A 25095-nucleotide genomic window follows, 5' to 3' on the forward strand; every position below is an offset into this window, starting at 1 on the left:
TTCACTCAGCTCTATGTTCACTCAGCCCTATGTTCACAAAATATATTGACACTTGGGGCTGAGGGAACATAGGGTTTAATTTGGATGGGGGAGAAAATCATAAGGCTGAGGGAACCTAGGGCAGACCCCTTCAGGAGCGATCCGCGTGTATGACCCATACCTGATCGTGTCTCATTGCAACCAGTGTGGCTGTGCTTGAAACCGCACGCTACTACTACATTTTAGGCAGATTTTGGTTTAATGTTGTGAGTAGTATGCTGAATGTGCAATTTCTGATGCAGCCTGCACTACAGGAAGAGAATGGAGTGAAGTCTTAGTCTAGATTCTTTATTATTCCAATTTGGTCAGAGCCGTTTATTTTATTTAGCTTTATGCATTGTGCCAGTAGATAAGAGCAAATTTCCAAACATACATTTTCTAAAATTAAAAGTTTCTGCGTCACCCTATTCAGACTGGTGATGAGGGCAGACTCAGAAGCTACATTTACAAGAAGTGTCCCAAATTACATGAATTCACCCTATATGACACAAATACATTTTTGTATTTCACAAAATCAAAAAATATATTATATTACATTATTGGCATTTGGCAGATGCTCTTAGCCAGAGCAAAGTACAGTTGATTAGACTAAAAAGGAGACAATCCTGCCCTGGAGCATTGCAGGGTTAAGGGCCTTGCTCAAGCGCCCAACGGCTGTGCAGATCTTATTGTGGGATTAGAATCGACCTTGCGTGTCCCAGTCATTTACCTTAACCGATACGCTACAGGCCACCCATAATAGACAGCCAAAATCTGCAGAAGAAAACAACCTACCAGCCAGTTCTCTTATAAAACTGCAGTAAAGTGTACCTAAGAGCATTGATGCAGATTTAAAGATGAAGGGTAGTAACAAGAAATACTGTTTTGATTTAGTTTTTAACCATTTACTGTTCTTTATAGTACATTTTTTTATATAATATATTTCATTTAATTTTGTTTAAATGCATCTTTGCTTTACAGATTTTTTTTACATGGGATGTATGACAAATTTTCTTGATGTACAATCTAACCAGTACATGCTTGATACAATTCTATCAGCCTGAACTGGCCAACTTTCAAATGAACAAAACCCGCCCTCCCTCCGGCATTTATCTTATGGTTTAAGCAGGGAGTTTATGTTCTTATGTGCATAATCCTAAAATCCCATTTATCTATGGGGAGCCAGATTTCAATAGGAATGCAACATCACCATTTCAAAAAAAACCACAGCAACACAGGAGAACACTGGCATAGCAGTTTATTAGTGAAGACACAGGCACAGATCAGCTGTCAGGCTTTCATCAAGTATTGAGACCCATTGATAAGGCTGGAGAGTGATGGCCCGCAACACCTCTTTTTAAATGCATGTAAACATACACCCCCGAAGAATAATACAGCACCATTGAATAGAGAAAAAGAAAAAGAAAAGGGTATTTTAAATGTGGCTGCATCATCACTGTATTCCAAATATTGGTGAATGAAAAGGAAATCACAGTCAGTACAATTTGGAAAGATGCAATTATTTATATTCATATCTATGGATTATCACCATTAATAATAAAAACTAAAATCTGTTTAGTTTTTTCTATTTAGAAAGATTTTACATTGGACCCCTGGGTAATGACATACGAGATTGGTGAATATCATCATATATAAAAACTATCCCTGTCTTTATTTTAAAACTATTTACTGTATATTCAGTGCTAAATGTGCCAATTACATTTCTTCCACATGACTAGTTTGTTATGTATGTAGATTCTGTATGCTTTTGTAGCATTTGCAACGAAGATACATTTTCAAATAATTTTCAAGGTCTCATTCAGGAGATGAGCAGAAGCACAGATAACAAGCATATAAACATCATGAATGAAGTACCTTACTCATCTCATTAAGCTCGCTTTGCCTTGAAGAAACTATCACATTGTTTTAATCTTTTTGAAATACCAAGAAAGTACAGTGTCATGCAGTACCATGAGGAAAAATCTATTACGTGTTCAGCTGACTAATGCAATGGTTATTTTCAGCTCCTGCAGCCTTTTACATGTTGTAATTGTTATTTAAATATCATGTACTGCTATCACATGGCAGACCGTACCGTCTCATACATGTCCACTCTCGGTCTTGGCCACACATTTCCTCATGAGTGTGATTTAGATATGATAAAGCAAATGCATGTCAACATTTCCTTTTTATATACCACACAATTCTGAGAACTTGAAGTGAGAAGAGGCTCTAGACAGAGGCTAATTCAACTAATGTGATGCACTTAAAAACCCCTTTCAGTGTTGTGTTCTTGCTACCCAAACATTTTTAGTTAATTCACATGTATTTAAAATAACCACAGGAGACAATTATCATTTGAGACCATTCCTTCACATGAATTGCAATACACTAAAGATAAAGTCAACTTGCAAGAAACTTTCTGCAATGGTTGGTAAAAGAACAAAAAACTAAAATTTCCACATAAACATGGAAAAGGGCCAAGTCAAAATTGTCTTGGAAATGACAACACACCTCCAGTTGTAATTACTAACAGGAATCAAGCATTAGTTAATTTTCTGTCAATAGATTAAAGTTTAAATAATTGAAGTCATATTCGGGTTAAATGACAATACATAAAAATTTAAAAAAAGAACCTGAACACCAGTAAACCTGGAATTATAAAGTGAAGGCAAAGTAGTAAATTAACAAAAAACATCTAAAGAAACACAAAGGGGATTGACTTGCCAAAACTGTGCATTCAACATTTCATGATCTAGTTGAAAAAACGTGTATTTTTTTAATGGATAAATTAACAATATGTTAGTTAGAACAGCCACTGCAAATCTGGCTGAAACAGCACTTTCTTATATTATACTTGAGTAGCATTTACAGTATCTCCAGTATACTGTATATATTGGCCATTATAAAGCTATTTATTGTTATTAATTACATGGAAACTGAAACTCTTGCTTCATGTATATTTAATTTTTTGAGATTAATATAAAATATTTACCTTACAAACATGGAGAAATGCCTGCAGTACCTTTGCTCTCTTTGGCCTGAGCCATAGTCTGATGCTGCAGCTGTACTGTGTATTTCTGAACAATATATTAAAGACATACGTTTTCATACTGTCATGAGGAGATAAATGTATTGACCTTCCTATTTTAAAGTAAGTTCCTATTTTAAATGACGTATTTTCCTTCGGTAACCTATCAGCATTCTCTGATTTAGACATGAGACTATGTTCTCACAATGTATAAACTGTATGTTCTGCAGACTGTATGTTCTCACAATGTATAAACTGTATGTTCTGCAGACTGTATGTTCTCACAATGTATAAACTGTATGTTCTGCAGACTGTATGTTCCTACAATGTATAAACTGTATGTTCTGCAGACTGTATGTTCTCACAATGTATAAACTGTATGTTCTGCAGACTGTATGTTCTCACAATGTATAAACTGTATGTTCTGCAGACTGTATGTTCTCACAATGTATAAACTTAATCTGTAGTCACGCGTGTCTACAGCTCGCAGTCATTACATTATTTTTGGTATTATCTCATTTTGTCATTATAAAGCTCAACCTTATATATGTATTTTTTATCTTGGTAACATCTTTTGGTCATTAATAACAACTGTAGTTCCACAACTGCCAGTTTGGGATTGTTACAGTATGTGGAATTATTAGGTAGAAGTGAAGTTTGTGCAACATTTCAAATATCCCCAAAATATATTAGATCCATCTGTGAGCTTCTGTTGGTGAGTATTGACACAGATAAAAGACACACACCAGGATATGGTAATGGGTGTACATGTCTATATGCCTATGTGCCGTTTCTGGCACCTCCCAAACACTTACGTACATTTAGCACTCTGCTAAAGCCTTGATGGAACAAACAGAAAATTATGCCCCATCACTTTATTCACTGTAATCGGGTCGTTGTTCAGTAAAGACTTTATTCACTGTAATCGGGTCGTTGTTCAGTAAAGACTTTATTCACTGTAATCGGGTCATTGTTCAGTAAAGACTTTATTCACTGTAATCGGGTCGTTGTTCAGTAAAGACTTTATTCACTGTAATCGGGTCATTGTTCAGTAAAGACTTTATTCACTGTAATCGGGTCGTTGTTCAGTAAAGACATTCTTCACTGTAATCGGGTCGTTGTTCAGTAAAGGAGAGGTCATTTTTTTCCCTTGGAGTTATTATGACAATCTCTTTTTCTTTCAGAATGTCATGTTTTAGCCAACAGTGGCTTTTAATAGGCATTGCAGCCCACAGATAACACATGAAGCACAGGCAACTGAAACTGTGGTTTTGTGCTGTAATGACTTCATAAATAAGGAAATATTTTGAAGTTATGCCTTCTAATCCTGATTTAATAAATGCGCAATTTGCCAAAATGAGCAGGGTGTCCTTAACGTGGTTTTGAGACTCTGTTCAAACTAGCCTTTTAACAAAGTCCTAAGAATGAAAAGACAAAGAGCTAAACACAAATGAATGCTGAAACGAATAATGTATTTTACCACAGTATTCATCTTCCAAGATGAGGGTGGTTATTTTTTGGATTACTTAGGGACACTGGAGCACTGAGACCTGTTCTCCTTAAGTTATCAAAGATAGAGTACAGACTTCATATTGCATTCTGTACTGATAGAACAAGAAATATATCATGCATATCATGATCTTTCCCACCTTATTTGTAAAAGCTGGTCGAACATCAACATTGTCCCATAAATGAAGATTATTTCAGATATACTGCCCTTGTAGCAAAATACAGTCACTGGTATTACAACAAATCCAAAACAAATGTAAAATAGACAGCTCTGGAGATTTAAAAGGATGTTGCCATAGCACCAGCTTGAAACAGTGGTCAGAGAAGAGATGCAGTGGGTGGCCGGTGTGAATCATCGAGGCTGGTCTGTCCTGATTGGGTCCTGTTTGGCAAAAGACTGAGAATAGACTTTGTAAAAAAAAAAAAAAGCACCACAAGAGAAGTCCAGAATACAAAACAGCCAGTGCTGCCTTTCACTGGAGCCATTGGAAATGGAGCGGAGCTTCACACTGTGCGGCAGCAGACGGATGAAAGCGTGTTCTGAGTGGGGAACTACTTTAGCTGGGTGTATATTCGGATGAGACCTTGACGTCTGGGGTGCGAGCTGTTGTTTTTGAGGGTTACCCCCTGCAGGTGACGCAGCACTGCTTCCGGATGGAGCTGAGAGAACAGCGGCCCAAGAGCTTCAGTTTCTCGCAGAAACGGGTGGACATGCTGTCCTTACTGCACCACAGCACTGCAGGGGAAACAGGGCAGCACCTCAACAACACACACCGCCCGGAGCAAGCGCGTGACCCTGCTGGGACCATTAGTACAACTGCTGGTACAAATCATCAAGCGTGGTTTGAGAGTTCTGCAGGTTTTATTTTCAGAAAGCAGTTGTGAGAGGTGCTCGGTATTTCTTAAGTTCAACTGAAGGAAAGTCGAGTTTATGCAGCTTCTGGCGGGAATATGGAAATTTTGGCAAATGGTTGTTGTAGATCACAGGTGTCAAACTCCAGTCCAGGAGGGCCGCAGTGTCTGCTGGTTTCTGGGTTGTTCTGGTGGTTCCTTGATTGGCTAAAGCATCCACACACCTTGTTCTCGAGGCCTTAATTGACAGCTGATTGAAAGGAAACCACAAAAACCTGCAGACACTGCGGCCCCCTGGGAATTCAGTTTGACACCCCTGTTGTGGATAACAGAGACAGTGGCAGCCGTTTTCCAATCCCATAAAACACACATGACAACTGCAGCTTTAAAATAGTTTACAGATCAATCTCAGAAAAAGGTATTCATCCACACAAATTAACCCACACTCACTTTATTCACAGTTCATGTAGATTTTTTTATGTTTCTGAAACACAATGAATTTGTGATTGTGGCTAGAGTATCCTACCTGGTTTTCTTTTGCATTCCTTAAGGTTGCACTTGCGGAAGCTGTCAGGCCTTGTGCTTTTCTCACACTGACTGCCACTGGCCCCCGCCTTCACCTCCTTGTCTGTGTTCACACACTTCACCACGCGGTGCTGCACCCCTCCTCCACAGCTCGCAGTGCACTGCAAAACACCAGAAATTATCATTCATTAAATGGCAAATGGCATTTATATAGCACCTTTATCCAAAGCGCTGTACAATTGATGCTTCTCATTGTAAGAGCAGTCTACTCATATTTGTGATCTTAAACCTTAGAGGGTTAATCAATCAGAAGGCATCGTGACAGTTAGTGATGAAGTGCACCACCGTGGGGCACTCTCATCGTTCTTGTTCATCCAACAGTGAGCTTGTGTTACATAATGCACAAGTCAGTTATGTATTCATGCATTGTCCCAGAATGACACATGCATTTGAGTGTGGGTCAAGGTTAAAGTCAAAGATTGATTAAATCCAGGCTAATATTTTCATTTACCTGGACAAAAACAGAAATATATAAAATATGAAGATTGTTTAACCCATTATGGACGGATGTGACCTGCACGTTACATCTCCCTTAACAGACGGATGTGACCTGCGCGTTACATCTCCCTTAACAGACGGATGTGACCTGCACGTTACATCTCCCTTAACAGACGGATGTGACCTGCACATTACATCTCCCTTAACAGACGGATGTGACCTGCACATTACATCTCCCTTAACAGACGGATGTGACCTGCCCGTTACACCTCCCTTAACAGGCGGTTGTGACCTGCGTGTTACATCTCCCTTAACAGACGGATGTGACCTGCGCGTTACATCTCCCTTAACAGATGGATGTGACCTGCACGTTACATCTCCCTTAACAGACGGATGTGACCTGTGTGTTACATCTGCCTTAACAGACAGCTGTGACCTGCACGCTACATCTCCCTTAACAGAAAGATGTGACCTGCCTTAACAAATGCCAGCGTGGTATTTGATCATATGAATGTTTTTCAAGACACACAACCACAATGAAGACATTCATTTCACATACTGTATGTTGAAGCGCATCTGGAATTCAGATATTTGGCCATATATGACCTATCATCTACTCAGTCACATTTATTGCTGGTATCTTCATATTTATTTACAGTGCATTTCTTAAGTATAATTACCATATCAAGCCTGAGCAAGGATTTCAGGAAATGCAGATAAAAGTAAAATTGAAATCATCACTCTATGCTATGTGCAATGATATATGATCAGGATAGGTGTCACAACTTAAATACACAACACAGACCACCTCTATCTCACTCTCTGCTCAAGGGAATGCAACCTATCTTTTCATAAGCACTGAATCTGGTCTGTGAGGAGGAGGTGATGATTATTCATGTAGTCAAGCAGCACAGAGCCCTGTTCCAGCTTGCACATTTCCATTCCAGCTGTCATGTCAAGTCTTAATAAGCGGTCTGCATGTGTTCCCCGGCAGAATCTGCACCATCCAAATCCTTCATTCTTTTTGTGGCCTCTGGCAGCAGAAGGTCATTTACACACGGCAAGCAAGTACATACTTAGAATCCTTCTAGATTGACTACAAAAAAGAGAAAAGGCTCTGATCACATTGCTTTGTAAAAGGCATAGTGAAAAACCATGACTTGAGAATCAGAGAATTACATCATTTTACATAGACCACCACACAGAACTATTTGAAAAACTACAGTAAATGTGGATCACTACTGGTACAACTTTTGTTTATTTAAAAATAAATAGCAGCCTACAGGCTTAGCCACAATTTATATAATCTCCAGAATTTCCCAGATGAATCATCAACTGAAAGCTTTCTCTTGAGGGAAAATGACAAAGCATGCAAGCGATCATTTTTGGCGAGCATGTGTTGCAGTGGAAAATTGGCCTACAACTGAATGTTTAACTAAGTTAACTGCTAGGTTCATGAAGGGGATGAACCCTAACATGAAAATACACATTGCTGAAGACATTGACCCTTATGCCTTCCTGTATCAGGGGTTTCCATTGATAGCTGCAGCAGGCAATCAATATTGATATGGGTTTTCAAGAAATTCCAGATAGTTAGTGAAACCGTCAGTTTGCGTATGAGACTTTGTTTATCAGCGTATTGCTGCTGGTTGGAGCAGGAGGTAGTCTGGCAGTCGGAAGGTTGCTGGTTCGATCCAGCCTTGGGTGTGTCGAAGGGTCCCTGAGCAAGACACCTAACCCCCAATTGTTCCCGACGAACTGGTTGGTGCCCTGTGTGTGTGAATGGGTGAATGAGAAGCATCATCTGTACAGTGCTTTGGAAAGGCTATGAAAATGCAGACATTTAAAAAGGGCATATTGACAGACTGCATACGCCATGGTGCAATGGGTGCAACTTCTCAAAAGAAAGTGCTCTGCATCTTCTCACAGCATTCTTATGCAACTGCTGAGTAACTTCAGCAGTCCATTTACTCTCCCTATAGCAATGATCCAATGAATGATTTAGAGGCCCATTTCTGTCCATTGCTCTCAGTAATCTTAATAACTTCATTAAGGCAGTGCCAGTGAACGACTGGTTCTGTTAATGCTTGTATCTGTATACCATAGAGCACACACTTTTGTAATGAATATTGTTTGAAAACAAAACCGCCAATGGCATTTTTACATTTATATTTTAGGCATTTTGAGGAGATCAACTTACACCGTGTACTGTACGTTGATTTTACATATAAATAATGCATTCATTCAGACGATTTATGTTACGGACCGTGACCAGGGGTACAATAGAAATGGACCACTTGGGAATGGAACCTTTAATCTTAAGAGTTCCTTAGCCAGTTCCTTAGTCACCCCAGGTTCCTTAACCAATATGCAACACTGCCGTTTCAATGTCATATTAGATTATTACATTATCAGGAATGGAGAACACCAGGATCCAGTAGCGAAGACCAGGAGTAGTTTTCAGAGTCTTTAATATAATAAAGACAGGTCAGACAGGTGGGGTTCAGTAGCCAGCTAACAGGGATAGCAGGGAATAAGCACTTCGTAAATAATAGTCCAGGCAATGGGTCAAATCTCCAGCAAACAGATATAATACAGATAATCCAAATCGTAGTCGTGGTCACAGGCGAAGGGTCGAAAACAAACAGGCAAATCAGACAGAATAGATAAAGATAGATAAACTACGGATCAATACTATACAGGAGGAATGCACTCAGACGGAAGTCGAAAACAAAACAGGTCGTACCGGGAATCAATCAAGAATAAACAATGAACAAACTGACAGGGTGACTATGGTGTGCACAGAGGGTACGAAAACACTGAAAAGCAACACACATAGACAAAAGACTAGACATTGAATACACAGAACCTGACACATACTGATGCCGAAAATGAAATGAATCTGTAGCCTACTTTGGGTTTATGCACTCAGCTTTTGCCATCTGTAGGGCAGTGGGGGTACGTGTGGAATGTCATAGATTAGAAGGGGGTGTACAGAATCAGTGGTAAAAGTGCCACTGCTTGAATAACCCAGTTTAAACCCAGTTTTATCTCACCTTCTCCCAGTCTCCGGAGACCCACTGGCTGCACTGGTGCAGATTGCAGACCTCAGTGCTGTTGGGCCTCCCAGCAGGGACGCAGCGGTTGAACTCGGGACAGTAGACCAGGCGTTCTCTCAGTCCCTCCCCACAGCTCTTTGAACACTGAGGGAAGCGTACATGAAGAGGTCGGCCCAAGGAACACTACACTGAGAACATTCCCCACACTGCTGTCACGTGACATTTTACCAGGATTCTGCACCCAATAAACAAAACATCTCTCACATTCCTTCCTCTGTCAGACTGTACAGAACCAATAACAGCCGGTGAAAACGGCCTACCATGGCGGTACTGCTCAAATTGGGTAAATGTGTCTGCAGCTTCCAGACCAGAATATTAATGCACTACAAACATAAAAAATATATTTTCAAGTTTAAGAGGAAAGCTTGTTGTTGGACTGAAATATGGCCACACAAAATCTATATTTCTTTATTGACTACTACACTTACTTATTTGTAAAGACTTGGTATTTGAATACATGAAAATAAAATATGCTGAAATGCAAATACATTTTAAATTCTAAACCCCAGATTAGTTTACCACTTTGGGCTAATAATAGCCTTAGCACGGAGGCTAATACATTAGAAAGCGCATTCTGAACAATAAGCATTTTGCTCCAAACTGGTAAATAATGTTGTTTTCAGCACTCCTGTGTGAGGCCCACAGTACCTTGCCCCAGGGCGAGGTGTGCCAGTCCAGGCAGGGCAGGGGGGCACAGGGCAGGGAGCTCTGGGGTTTGTGGGCCAGAGCCTGACAGTGGAAGGGGCGAAGCGGCCGTTTGCTCTGGCTGTCGACGCACTGCACCTCCCGGACCTTCGTGCCTTCCAGGCACCCCTCCGGGCACTGCGGGGAAGAGCCGCGAGGTTCAACATTTCCGAGCCCACCGCCACACTTTAAACGGAGAATAATCTGCAGGGTGTCAGTAGATGCGTCTGTAGATGAGATGCAGATGAGCATGCCTGCATATGGCATCTACGTGCAGCCCAGACACTCTGCTGGACATTTGGAAGACAAACAAATGCTCAAAAATATGATTCTATTTTCTAGAAGTGCACAATCACAATCCATTTATTCTAAATCTACAGTAACATTGTGGAAACTGGTTGTGAAAGTTTCAGCTTCATTACATCTACATGCTGAAATGACTTCACGAGGGTGACACTGATCGGCAGACCAGACATTCCATGTTTACACTCACCTTACTCCAGTTCCCGCTGTGCCAGGTGGCGCAGGGCCTGAGGTGGCACCTCCGGGCTGGGTCAGGCCTGTGGAGACCGGCACAGTCACCCTCCCGCTCTGAGCTGCAGCTCACTGCCCTCCACACGGCCCCCAGCCCACAGCTGGTGGAGCACTACATCAGGGGAGGGGAGAGGGAGGGAGAGAGAGGGGGAGAGAGAGAGAGAGAGAGGGAGAGAGGGGAGAGAGAGGAAGAGAGAGGGAGAGAGAGAGGGGAGAGAGAGGAAGAGAGGGAGAGAGAGGGAGATGGGGAGAGAGAGGGAGAGAGAGAGGTGGAGAGAGAGAGAGAGAGGGGAGAGAGAGGAAGAGAGGGAGAGAGAGAGAAGAGAGGGAAGAGAGTGGGAGAGAGAGGAGGAGGAGAGGGAGAGAAAGAGAAGAGAGAGAGAAAGAGAGAGAGGACATGCTGGAAATAGACCTATTTTAAATTACAAACAGCTGGATCTCGCCAGAGAAATTCACACTTAAAGACCTGACAGCCACGTCAAACCCGTGGTCTGGAGCCGCAGGCCTTAATGGTCCATTTCTCCAGACACCTACACACTGTTGGGGCTTACAGTACTGGAACTCAGACCAGTACTGTCGCATAGGGGGCTGGCAGTGTAGTATAGGGGGCTGGCAGTGTAGTATAGGGGGCTGGCAGTGTAGTATAGGGGGCTGGCAGTGTAGTATAGGGGGCTGGCAGTGTAGTATAGGGGGCTGGCAGTGTAGCATAGGGGCCTGGCAGTGTAGTATAGGGGGCTGGCAGTGTAGTATAGGGGCCTGGCAGTGTAGCCTAGGCGGCTGGCAGTGTAGCATAGGGGGCTGGCAGTGTAGTATAGGGGGCTAGCATTGTAGCATAGGGGCCTGGCAGTGTAGCCTAGGCGGCTGGCAGAGTAGCATAGGGGGCTGGCAGTGTAGTATAGGGGGCTGGCAGTGTAGTATAGGGGGCTGGCAGTGTAGTATAGGGGGCTGGCAGTGTAGTATAGGGGGCTGGCAGTGTAGCATAGGGGCCTGGCAGTGTAGCATAGGGGGCTGGCAGTGTAGCATAGGGGGCTGGCAGTGTAGCATAGGGGGCTGGCAGTGTAGCATAGGGGGCTGGCAGTGTAGCATAGGGGGCTGGCAGTGTAGCATAGGGGGCTGGCAGTGTAGTATAGGGGGAGGGCAGTGTAGTATAGGGGGAGGGCAGTGTAGTATAGGGGGCGGGCAGTGTAGTATAGGGGGCTGGCAGAGTAGTATAGGGGGCTAGCAGTGTAGTATGAGGGGCAGCCTGTAGCGTAGTGGTTAAGGTAAATGACTGGGAGACACAAGGTCGGTGGTTCTAATCCCGGTGTAGCCACACTAACATCCGCACAGCTGTTGGGCCCTTGAGCAAGGCCCTTAACCCTGCATTGCTCCAGGGGAGGTTTGTCTCCTGCTTAGTCTAATCAACTGTACGTCGCTCTGGATAAGAGCGTCTGCCAAATGCCAATAATGTAATGTAAAGTATAGGGGGCTGGCAGTGTAGTATAGGGGGCTGGCAGAGTAGTATAGGGGGCTAGCAGTGTAGTATAGGGGGCTGGCAGTGTAGTATAGGGGGCTGGCAGTGTAGTATAGGGGGCTGGCAGTGTAGTATAGGGGGCTGGCAGTGTAGCATAGGGGGCTGGCAGTGTAGTATAGGGGGCTGGCAGTGTAGTATAGTGGTTCGGGAACCGGGCTTGTAGATTTGATTCCCACTGCTGCTGTGCCCTAAAGCAGTGTACTTGAATTGAACTGCTTCAGTTAATATACAACTGTATGAACTGATTACAGGTACATTGGGCTCCAGAATTATTGGCACACTTGATAAATATGCACAACAATTGCTGGAAACTAAAAAACAACATAAAGCAGTGTACTTTATTAATGATTCAATGGAATCAATGGAATCAAACAAAGACTCACATTGTTAGATTTTATTTACAATAATTGTTAGGGGTGCCAATAATTTTGTCACCTGTGATTTCCAGAAAATTAAATTAAAAATGAGAGTAAACTTTATTGAAATAAAGGTATCTAGATTTCCCATGTTTGAACATAAAATATAGGCTGTATTCAGAGCTGGCCTGACCCAGAAAGCAACATAAATTTCTGCTTAGGGCCCTGCGACCCACAGGGGGGCCCCTAATTTGTGCGGTCAGTAAGTATTTGGACAGCGGTAAAAGTTCTGTTCTTTCGGCTGTGCTCATTGGATTTGAAATTAAATCATGAATATGAGGTTAATCTGCAGACTGTCACCTTTAATGGGAGGCTATTTACATCCATACCTGATCCATGTAGGAATTTACATCCCTTTTATACAAAGTCCCTCCATTTTAGGAGTGAGGGAGGTGAAATGTAAAAAATGGCACTGTTTTAATGGATGTTATTTTGCATTGTAACTACCGATGTACACTAAGAGTTCAATAAGTTCAATAAGTGCTAGAATCGATTGCACTTCAACCTACCTCACTCCAATTCCCAACAACCCAGGAGACTTCCACTGTGGTGGTGGGTTTGGCATCAGAATTCCCCTTGTTGCTTCTGTAGTTCACAGCAATACCCAGCCCGGGCCTGTTCCCCTTAGGCTGAGGCGTGGTGCCGGTCGTCCGTGGGGGCGTGGCGGTGCTCCTCGACCCAGTTTTAAGGACTCTCACGGCTGGGTGAAGGGGGTCAGGGGTCCAGCCTGGGGGAGAGGGCCGGGGGGTCCTGGGCACACGTGTGGTTCTTGGCCTCCACTTGGTGTCGGGTTTGATGAACGGTGTGGTTTTAGGAGCAGGCCGTTGGTACTGTCCCTTCATTCTGTAGGAGCGTGCCGTGCTGCTGGGAGGCGCTGAGGTCATGAAGCTCTCCGTGGAGGTCCCTCCCCTGCTGTGAGGCGCTGAGGTCATGAAGCTCTCCGTGGAGGTCGCTCCCCTGCTGGGAGGCGCTGAGGTCATGAAGCTCTCCGTGGAGGTCCCTCCCCTGCTGGGAGGCGCTGAGGTCATGAAGCTCTCCGTGGAGGTCCCTCCCCTGCTGGGAGGTGCTGAGGTCATGAAGCTCTCCGTGGAGGTCCCTCCCCTGCTGGGAGGGGGCCTGCTGGAGGTCCCGGCCCGAGAGACCGAGGTAGTCGCACCACTCTCCACCCGGATGTCCTCCTCTGTGGAGCCCACCACGTAGTCATACCCAGGGGTGTACACTGTTTCAGGTTCTGACAAAAAGAAATCGGGTGTGCTTCCTTCTTCCTCTTCTGTGACTTCCTTCTCTCCGGAATCCCGGCCAGCAGGATTGGGGATTGGGGTGACCCCACCCTTTTCTGTCGTGTTGGCAGTTCTGTTCACCACGATGAAATTAAACTCATAGTCCTCAGGGTGAATGACGTCAGAAGGTGTTGACGGTGACAAAGTTCTGGTGGGGGTGGCGGACATGGTGGTGTGGACAGTGGCGGGGGTGGTGGTGGTGGTCAGGGCGGGGGTGGTGGTGGTGGTCAGGGAGGTGGCAGGGGAGCTGGGTAACGGCATCTCTGTTGAGGAGAAGTGATCAGGCCCCCAAGGCTGGGTCTTGGGTGCGAGGGTCGTTGTAGCCTTGGGGGCGACCCTCCATATCTTCTTGCGGGAGCCGGACGGGCAGCTCTGCAGTGCACACAGAGACCTGGAGCGGGGCTTGCTGGTGACGTTACACCTGACTTTGGGGGCGGTTACACAGGTGACCGTCCGAGACCTTGCTCCTCCCCCACAGGTCACAGGGCACTGAACAAGAGAACACAAACCCAGAGCACAGGAACAGTGGCAAAACATTAAGTGCATTGTATTTGGAAACTGAAGCAAATGGCAATATTTAAACCACATTCAAAATTTCACTCAAAAATTATCACAACGCAGACAAACTATTCCACTATCGCAGTGTTTTCTGCGGGGTGTAGGTTATTCTACAGGTGGAGCTCAACAACCCAATGTGAACAATGCCACACTTTAAAACCATGATCAACCCTAGTCCAAAGGATGCATTTAATTACTTCATTTCAGTTCAAATAGGTTGGATTCATCTGTTGCCCTCCCAAGACCAGGGTTCAGGGCCATCGTTCCATACAACCTTATCAATCCCATTTCCGCTCATGGCTATATCCATGAATGGCTAGAAGCTCACCTCTCCCCAGGCGCCCACAGCCCAGTCTGTTCCGCAAGGCAGGTCCCGGTTACACGCCACCACAGATTTGGGCTTGAGGAGACTCTTGCAGTCACTGGGGTGCAAGACGCGCTCCTCTCCCCCGACGGTGCGGACGCAGAGAACCGTCTGCTTCTTCAGCCCCGTCGGACCGCAGGTTGCTGAGCAAGACTGCCACCCGCCCACCCACCATCTAAGGGTGAGAAGCAGAGAATGGAGCATGCCACGGTTCGCGCTGCATGAAAATAACAGGTCCATGAGCAGGTTTTTTTTTCATCAAACTCCTTTGCGCAATTAGAAATGTATCTATTTTTATTGCTCCTAATTTATTACATAATTACATTGGCATTTGGCAGACGCTCTAATCCAGAGCGACGTACAGTTGATTAGACTAAGCTGGAGACAGTCCTCCCCTGGAGCAATGCAGGGTTAAGGGCCCTGCTCAAGGGCCCAACGGCTGTGCGGATCTTATTGTGGTTACACCAGGAATCGAACCACCGACCTTGCGTGTCCCAGTCATTTACCTTAGCCACTATGCTACAGCCCTTCCGCCCATTCCGCCCCTTCCGACCAGCAGTTCTCAACTGTGGTCCTGGGGACTGTAGGTTGAACTAATTTCGGCTTTCACCTTAAAATTAGTAACTAATTTAGACTGAAGAAGCCAGAAAAAGTCAATTAAGTGTGTAATCAATCTCTTTAATTGATCAGTTAAGTGCTGCGAAACAACAAATACCTGCATATCCTGCAGCTCTCCAGGACCTTGGTTGTGAACCATTGGTTTAGGCCACAGTAAGTCATTTCACAAGAGGACATAAGAACTTTAACTGTCCTTTACGAGATTATCAAGAAAGCTAATACGTCATATCAAGTACATTACATTATTGGCATTTTGGCAGACGCTCAGTGACGTACAGATGATTAGACTAAGCAGGAGACAATCCTCCCCTGGAGCAAGGCAGGGTTAAGGGCCTTACTCAAGGGCCCAACGGCTGTGCGGATTTTATTGTGGCTACACCGGGATTAGAACCTAACCACTACGCTACAGGCCGCCCTAAGTAAACAACAAGGTGAATTAAACACTGTAAGTGTTGGCATGAAATGGCTTCGCTATCCCTCCTCGCCCACCTCTGTTCCTGACATAGGAGGTTTGTGGCTGGGCTGTCTCATTAGACTTTGATTAACTTTGATTGGGAGTATGTAGTGGCAGGCCAAAATTGCCTTGGGCAGCCATTGCATTAGCTCTTCTCAGTGTCTCAGTCGCTCACAGACCACCCGTTGCCTTTCCTCCAGTGGGCCCTAGTTCTCCAGTAGTACCATGTGGCTTTTAGTGTGGAAAAGAGCCACTGACTTACAGGTGAGTGCACTGAACAAGTTACAACCACAGGTGTGTGCGGCTCATATATTTAAAAAAAATGTATTTATTGTTCTTTTGCTTTCCACTTAGAGGTTTGTGCGTTCAGAGATGCTCTTCTGCATACCAATGTTGTAATGTGTGGTTATTTGTGTTACGGTCAGCTTCCTGTCAGCTTTGACCAGTCTGGTCCTTCTCCTTTGACCTCTCTCACTAACAAGGCGTTTCTGTCTGCAGAACTGCTGCACACTGGATGTTCTTTGTTTTACACGCCATTCTCTGCAAACTCTAGACTGCTGTGCGTGAACATCACAGATCAGCAGTTTCTGAGATATTCAAACCACCCTGTCTGCCACCAACAATCATTTCCACGTTCAAAGTCACTTAGATGACATTTCTTCCCAATTCTGACATTTGGTCTGAACAACAGCTGAACTTCTTGACCACGTCTGTATGCTGTTATGCATTTAGTTGCTACCACATAATTGGGTGATCAAATACTTGCATTAAAAAGCTGGTGTACATGTCTACTTAATAAATTGCTCATTGAGTGAATGTTGTTCAGTGCTGTATGCGCTGTTTCAAGCTTACTGTCAAAATGCAAAATGAATATTAGCAGAATACCTGCCCTGCTGAACATGTCACGATAGTCTAATAGTATTCATTACAATGCAGTGGTTATAATTGGGTTGAAAACAAGAAGTACTAAGAACACAACACAACAAACCGTCACCTCTGGGCAATACAACCTCAATTTCTTTATCTGATTTAGGCCAATCATCAATTTCCTACAGCATGGCTGTGATATCTGACCTACCTTGCAGGACAGTCCATTTTCTTACATTTGCGGTGTTGGTCTTCTGGTCGCTTGTCTGGGTCACAGAGGGAATCGTCCACCACCCCGACCTCAGCTTCAAAACAGCGGACAGGCTGATGCTGGAGCCCTGTAATCCAACAGAGTCTGGGTCTCTGAGTCTCTGGGTCTCTGGGTCTCTGAGTCTCTGGCTACAGAACCTGACAACTGCCACCTAACCCAAACCCTAACCCTAACCGCTGCAATCCAATAAAGTCTGAGTCTCTTAGTCTCTGGGTCTCTGGGTCTCTGGCTACAGAATCTGACAACTGCCACTCACAAAACACAAACTATAAACTCATTACATGGACTTCACAGCATACATTTTTTGAGTTTTCACTATTATATTAGGCTGAATCCCATTGTTCAAGAATACCAGATTACTGAGAGTGCTGCTGATGCTTTTTACTCTGCATTCCACTTGCTGAGCTACAGTACTGCGCAGAAGTCTTAGGCACCGTAGACTTTATTATATATATGCTTTTTTTGTGTGTGTGTTAGTATAAAATAACACATTTCAGATTTCCAAATATTAATTTTACGAAAGATTTAATTTTACTGAGACATTTTTGTATTTAATTTTAAAAAGTAACATATTACTGCAAGCAATTGACTACTTTTTACATAAAAACTTGATCAAGGCTGTCTGAAATCAGAAACAAGGACCCAACCAAAGTCTGCAGAAGAACTGTGGCAAGTTCTCCAACATACTTGGAACAACCTCCCTGCTGATTGTCTTATAGAACTGCAGGACAGCGTTGGCTATCTCAGAGAAGTGATGCAGTTTTAACGCCGAAGGGTGGTCGCAAAAAATATTGATTTGTTTCAGTTTTGAATAATTCTGCTAAATGACTAAAATGTAGCCGTAATGTAACGTAATGTAAAATGTATGGTACGTTTATTTAGGACCTTTGAAAGAATCGTATCTGTACAGAATGTTATACAGGTGCCTAAGACTTCTGCACAGTACTGTAAGTAGGCAGCAACTGCATCAGAAAATAGCGAAACAGGAACAGGTAATTACCATTACCAGGCAATGAGCTGGGGAACACCCTATCAACAAAGACCCTCCTTCTGTGGGCCAATTATCCATCAGCTGAAGAGATGGCACAGCTGACACTGGGATGGTTAAAATAAGAACTAGCACTAAAAAGAAGTGTCTTGGGACACCCTGGATAAATTTGCCTTTTTAAATTTAAATGTAAGTCACAACATAATCAGTTGAAGATGATTGTGGAAATCCTTGAACCTCCGCAAACCCCAGACATAACGTATGAATACTAATAAAGATAAATCACTAATACAGGAATGCAGGATCTGATATCTCCAGAAGAAAGGCAGAGACAGAAGAGGAGGCGATGATTTAAATCACCTGTCCCACAGGATGAGCTGCAGTCGGTCCAAGCTCCAAATTTCCACCGGTAGTCTGGCTCGATGACCTCGTTTACTTTCTGACGTCTCTTCTTTATGGTGTACTCGTACTTGATGCCAGGATTCTTCTCTTGGAACAGCAGCTGGGCACAGTTAAATCATCATCTCTAATGACCTACATAGCACTTCATCATCTATCATACTCCTGAGAATGACTCAATGGGGTTGTTTTTAAAAGGTTTTCAATGTAAATGATTATTTTCTATTTAAATATAATAAATGTATATCTTTCCCTTGCTGTTAAACTAGCTATGTGTGTTCCTTGGCAGGAAGATGGACTTTTCCATGACTGATTGATTGGCATAAGAAGCCTAGATGTCAATCAACCAGTCCGGAAATCATTTTACAGAGCCTTTATTGAATTTGTTCTAACTTTCAGCATGGTTGCCTTAGTTTGAGTGACTCAGTGTAAATAACTGGAAACAGTGGTTTTGGTCAGTGGCTAAAAATGTTGGGGGTAGAGAAGACCATGAAGGACTTTGATGGAAGATGTTAAAAAAAAAAGATAAATGTTGGCCAGGTTACAGTTTGCTAAGAAGTACCTAAAAGGTCTGGTATTGTGGCCTGATGAGACCAAGATTCGCTTGTATAAGGTGATGATGAAGAACAAAGTGTGGAGACCAAAAGGAATTGTTCAGGATCCCATGAGCTTCTGTAATGAAGGTGCAGATTATCTCTTACAACCAAAAGAGCTGTTAACAGTTTTTGCCAGCATCAATAAGGCTCAGAAATGTGTTTCTTTCTTGGAAATGCTAGGATGTATTTGTTCAGTCATTTTATCAATTGTGTTGTGTGTGGCACAATGTACTGAACAGTGCTCTGCAGTTTTTATGTCTGTACTTAGTTCTGTTCCATTATATTGTACATGGATTTACCATAGGGGATCGGTTTACGAGCCTTCCTATTCTGTGGCTATCTTGAATGCAGATGTATTAGTGTTTCATACGGGACAGAGCAATGTTTTAGAAGTGCATACTTGGATCATGATGGGCTCTTTTGTGGGTCCTGTGGAAGTCAGGTTCTCCATGTTGCCTTCTCTTTCATAGTGGAACATGGCTCCTCCGGCTTTGTAGTCCCCGTTCCACTGGATGATGTAGCGTCCGTTGAGGTAGTAGTCTTCCGGATCCTGCCCCCTCAGCACCAGGAAGTTTCCGGACTCTTGGACTTCCTGTACCAAAATGTCCCGTGCCCCCTCCGGGATTAGGCCCACATCCACATAGCCTGGAGAACAGAGTAGACATGGTGTTTAGAGGGAGAAGCCTCGAGGAGGGGTGAACCAAAAGGGGCTCCCTGGTAAGGTGAGAATAAAGGTGCAATCCATGGGCTTGTTATTTAGAGGTTTTGCTGTGGAGGTAGGTTATGCTACTGAGGTAATGCAGTCACTGGTCAATTTTCAGATACACTACAGCCACCAGGTGGGGCAGCTGGGTGCACAAACTGCACACATAACAAGCTTTTACCAGTGTTAAGCACACCACCGTTACCAGTGTTAACACACCACCGTTACCAGTGTTAAACACACCGCCGTTACCAGTGTTAAACACACCGCCGTTACCAGTGTTAAACACACCACTGTTACCAGTGTTAAACACACCACCGTTACCAGTGTTAACACACCACCGTTACCAGTGTTAAACACACCACCGTTACCAGTGTTAAACACACTGTATTCCAATTAGCCAATCAAAACCTTGTTATTTCACAAATTATGTTGAGGGAGTGAAACCCATCAAAATAATGATATCACATACTACTATCAACTGAGGTGGAGTAAATATGCTCAGTAAAAATCACTCTTGCATTAATTACAATTTTGATGGCGGAAATACAAAACATAAGGAGAATATCAAGGTCCTTAATTATACACCTGCATCATGTTTAGATGCAGCAGGAACCTATGTTTAGGTTAGGTTTAGGTTCCTATGTTTAGAACAGCATTTCATGTGTATTTTGCTAGTTCTGGATGTGATGCTTTGACTTATGGTAGAACCTATGCACTTGAAAATCGCTTTGGATTAAAAGCGTCTGCCAAATGACTAAAATGTAAATGTAAATCATGTACACCATACATAAAAATAAGATAATTATCAATAAAGAACACCATTAACTAAGAAATCCCAAGCGGTGGAATTCAGTCAACAATTTTCTTTAAATTTGACTAACAATTAGTAAAATTTGTAAAAAGGGCAGCCTGTAGCATAGTGGTTACGGTACATGAACGGAACCTGCAAGGTCGGTGGTTCTAATCCCGGTGTAGCCACGATAAGATCCGCATCGCCATTGGGCCCTTGAGCAAGGCCCTTAACCCTGCATTGCTCCAGGGGAGGATTGTCTCCTGCTTAGTCTAATCAACTGTACATCGCTCTGGATAAGAGTGTCTGCCAAATGTAATTAAAGCAATTTTTTTTTCCAACAATAACTAAAACTAACTTGCCAAACAATACAATGCTTGTGTTGAATGTCAAAGTTAAGGACCCATGCTGTTTGGAGATAGGCCCATAACATGATCAAAGAATGTGAGACGGAAGAGAGTTTTTATGACATAATGAAGAATGGTTAATGCTTTTTCCCTAACAACACTAAAAAGCTATGCCAATATACTACAGCAAGTTTAAGTTCATTAACCAGAACAGTAATTCTATGACAGCAGGACAGATTTACAACATGATTGTTTTTTTAGATGTTCACATATCTTGACATCTGTTTTGTATCATTAAAGCAACTTGTTTTGGCTTGCTGATTTAGATGCAGTTGCAGGCCTGTAATACAATTTGTTGTGTAATTCTCATGCAATTTAACTCACAGAACCCATTTAGGAAATTCTGAATGCTGACTCTTGGGAGATGAAAATGAATCATCATCATCAAGGGTGACAATAGCTTTTAAAACTCACACAACAGATATGATTCATTTCTGAACTTCCAATTACAATGGAGCAAATAAGCACAGGTTAAAAACATCAATTCAGTCGTTCTTCAAATTACAGAATGGACCTAAATGAAAATGTAAGGTTACTTAAATTGGTAAGGATTTAGGAGTGCTTCCTTCATGCCTGACTTAAAACAGAAATGGCCAATCTACAGGCCCAGGAAACATGGCAGGCTTTGCCCTTAAGTTGAGGTTTGTTGCCTACCACAAGTCTACTCTGTCCTGCACCAAGGCAGAATAAATGAAGACTTTCACAGCAATTGACAGTGAAAATAAACACTAAATAGGCGGCAGGGATGGTGTAGTGGGTATCACAGCAAGGAGGTCCTGGGTTCGAATCCCGGTCAGCCGGGGCCTCTCTGTGCGGAGTTTGCATGTTCTCCCCGTGTTCAAGTGGGTTTCCTCCCACAGTACAAAGACATGCAGGTTAGGCTGATTGTTGAGTCTAAACTGCCAGCGGGTATGAGTGTGTGAGTGAATGGTGTGTGTGCCCTGCGATGGACTGGCGACCTGTCCAGGGTGTATTCCTGGCGTTCGCCCAATGTATGCTGGGATAGGCTTCAGCCCCCCTGCAACCCTGTTCAGGATAAGCAGGTTAGGATAATGAATGAATGAATGAATGAATTAACTTAACCATAAGATCACTATTTTTCAGTGTGTGAGTGCAGCAGCAGCAGCAGAAGAAAATCCCAGCCAGAGTTCCCTAGCAGCTGTATGACCTCAGCCTCAAACAACGTGAACATGCGGTTTCACCCCAGACCCGGGGCTCAGTCCCAACATGTACTGTACGCCCTGACACAATATATCACTTGTAAGACTTCTGAGCGGAGGGCGAGTGTGTTTTAGCTCTAAGCAGGGGGAGTAGGACAGTAAGAGGGTGCGCTCACCGAAGCCCTCGCCCCCATCAAAGTTCTTATGGACAGTCTGACAGGTGGTGCCATCTCCCAGGCAAACCCCACAGCGGTCCTCCACAGCGTTGGAGTCGATGCCGTAGTCACAGCCCACGTCCTGGAAACACACAGCGAACAGTGTACAGCGAAAAACGCTCAGGGAATCAATCTGTTCAAACCCTTCAAATGTCAAAATCAAATAGGGAGAAATGTGCATTTCGTTTTCACACTACAATAAATAAAACATGTTTTTGTGTCTTTTATTATGTTTTGGAGGAGTACGGGTGCGGTCACAGAAAATCAATAAAACATTGATCACAAAAAATACCAGATTGAACCATATTTGGATTTGGGGCAATAAGAACAAGTTCTTACAATAGTTTTTATTGAACAATTTTGACTCTGAAACAAAAGACAGGATTTGTGCAAAACTTCCATAGTAATGGTGCTGTGATATTTTATATATATAAAAACATTAGTAGAGGTAAAGATGAAGTGTTTATTTTGGACAGAGACAGGCCTGGGGGAATCAGAGACAGGCCTGGGGGAATCAGAGACAGGCCTGGGGGAATCAAGAACCTGAAAAAACAATGTGTGGGGAGAAGAGCTTACATGCTGAGGCTATAGAGAGCCGCAGGTTGAACAGAGCAGTTCCCACATCTCCCCGCATTCAAGGACCCTTAAACACTATACAGTAGGCTGAGCGTGGCAATGCTAAAAGGACCCTTAAACACTATACAGTAGGCTGAGCGTGGCAATGCTAAAAGGACCCTTAAACACTGTACAGTAGGCTGAGCGTGGCAATGCTAAAAGGACCCTTAAACACTATACAGTAGGCTGAGCGTGGCAATGCTAAAAGGACCCTTAAACACTATACAGTAGGCTGAGCGTGGCAATGCTAAAAGGACCCTTAAACACTATACAGTAGGCTGAGCGTGGCAATGCTAAAAGGACCCTTAAACACTATACAGTAGGCTGAGCGTGGCAATGCTAAAAGGACCCTTAAACACTGTACAGTAGGTTGAGCGTGGCAATGCTAAAAGGACCCTTAAACACTATACAGTAGGCTGAGCATGGCAATGCTAAAAGGACCCTTAAACACTGTACAGTAGGCTGAGCATGGCAATGCTAAAAGGACCCTTAAACACTGTACAGTAGGCTGAGCATGGCAATGCTAAAAGGACCCTTAAACACTGTACAGTAGGCTGAGCATGGCAATGCTAAAAGGACCCTTAAACACTGTACAGGAGGCCATGAGCATGGCAATGCTAAAAGGACCAGGAACTAGAAAGCTAACCCATGATCAGCTCATTCAGCGCCAAAAGAAAAGATAGTGAACCTGGGCTATTATCCACGATCAGTTCCTTTGGGCATATTGTATATTAAATGTGGAACTGCGAAAATCTCCCAACAAGAAAATTCAAATGCTTAACAATATGAACACTTTCATGGAGCCCTGAGAGAGATCCTACAGCAGTGGTCTCCAACCCGGGTCCTCAAGAGCTACTGGGTCTGCTGGTTTTTGTTTCCACCTTAAAATCAGCACACTGTTGAGACCCAGGTAACTCGATGAGGTGAGATAACAGTGTAATCGACTGCTCTAATTGATTAAGTGCAAGTAACAGCAAAAAACAGCAGAGCCTGTAGCTCTCCAGGACCAGGGTTGGAGACCCCTGTCCTTCAGACTACAGATTTCAAGAAAAGGCAAAAGTGCCTACTAGGGAAGTCACTAAAGGAGGAGACACCCAGCCAGGAGGGAGAGAGGAGGAGACACACCCAGCCAGGAGGGAGAGAGGAGGAGACACACCCAGCCAGGAGGGAGAGGAGGAGACACCCAGCCAGGAGGGAGAGAGGAGACACACCCAGCCAGGAGGGAGAGAGGAGGAGACACACCCAGCCAGGAGGGAGAGAGGAGGAGACACAGCCAGCCAGGAGGGAGAGAGGAGGAGACACACCCAGCCAGGAGGGAGAGGAGGAGACACACCCAGCCAGGAGGGAGAGAGGAGGAGACACACCCAGCCAGGAGGGAGAGGAGGAGACACACCCAGCAAGGAGGGAGAGGAGGAGACACCCAGCCAGGAGGGAGAGAGGAGGAGACACACCCAGCCAGGAGGGAGAGAGGAGGAGACACACCCAGCCAGGAGGGAGAGAGGAGGAGACACACCCAGCCAGGAGGGATAGAGGAGGAGACACACCCAGCCAGGAGGGAGAGAGGAGGAGACACACCCAGCCAGGAGGGAGAGAGGAGGAGACACACCCAGCCAGGAGGGATAGAGGAGGAGACACACCCAGCCAGGAGGGAGAGAGGAGGAGACACACCCAGCCAGGAGGGAGAGAGGAGGAGACACCCCGCCAGGAGGGAGAGAGGAGGAGACACCCAGCCAGGAGGGAGAGAGGAGGAGACACACCCCGCCACACTACCTTGCACACGCCGTTGATGCAGATGCTCCTGCTGCTGTTGTTCATGAAGCAGGGCGTCCCGTCCAGCACCGCGTCCAGCATCTTCTCAGAGAACTGCTCGTCCACCGGCCGGCAGTGCAGCTCACACAGGGTGGCTGGGAGAGGGGGAGGGAGGCAGAGGAAGGAGCAGGAGCAGGGAAGAGGAGGAGGAGGCCAGAAAGACATAGTTGCAGAATTTTAAATAGTTGATTGAGTGGAATTGATAGGCAGAGAAATGGGAGGGAAAGAATGTGATAAGAATATGATAAATATTGAATTATTATTTTATGAAAATCATAATGGAGCCTCGACAAATCCAA

At 44.2% G+C, this 25095-nt stretch overlaps 1 protein-coding gene and 1 pseudogene across 1 annotated transcript in view; one reads left to right on the forward strand and one right to left on the reverse strand.

Annotated features, from left to right (window-relative positions):
• LOC133140479 (dual specificity protein phosphatase 4-like) overlaps nucleotides 1-25095 on the forward strand; it is a 257554-nt pseudogene that overhangs the window by 166445 nt on the left and 66014 nt on the right.
• The window catches only part of adamts12 (ADAM metallopeptidase with thrombospondin type 1 motif, 12), a 71017-nt gene continuing 47181 nt past the window's right edge, over nucleotides 1260-25095 (reverse strand). Inside the window, exons 13-24 of the mRNA XM_061261419.1 lie at nucleotides 24758-24891; nucleotides 22334-22454; nucleotides 19495-19739; nucleotides 18460-18601; nucleotides 17052-17178; nucleotides 14866-15076; nucleotides 13209-14468; nucleotides 10730-10882; nucleotides 10201-10374; nucleotides 9490-9636; nucleotides 5937-6096; nucleotides 1260-5294 (exon numbers count right to left, since the gene is read on the reverse strand). Of these exons, the coding sequence (XP_061117403.1) occupies nucleotides 5179-5294; nucleotides 5937-6096; nucleotides 9490-9636; nucleotides 10201-10374; nucleotides 10730-10882; nucleotides 13209-14468; nucleotides 14866-15076; nucleotides 17052-17178; nucleotides 18460-18601; nucleotides 19495-19739; nucleotides 22334-22454; nucleotides 24758-24891 (2990 nt within the window). The 3' untranslated portion in view covers nucleotides 1260-5178. The remainder of the gene's footprint in view (nucleotides 5295-5936; nucleotides 6097-9489; nucleotides 9637-10200; nucleotides 10375-10729; nucleotides 10883-13208; nucleotides 14469-14865; nucleotides 15077-17051; nucleotides 17179-18459; nucleotides 18602-19494; nucleotides 19740-22333; nucleotides 22455-24757; nucleotides 24892-25095) is intronic.

This window comes from Conger conger, chromosome 11 (genome assembly GCF_963514075.1).
Source record: "Conger conger chromosome 11, fConCon1.1, whole genome shotgun sequence".
In the NCBI taxonomy this organism is placed as follows: domain Eukaryota; kingdom Metazoa; phylum Chordata; class Actinopteri; order Anguilliformes; family Congridae; genus Conger; species Conger conger.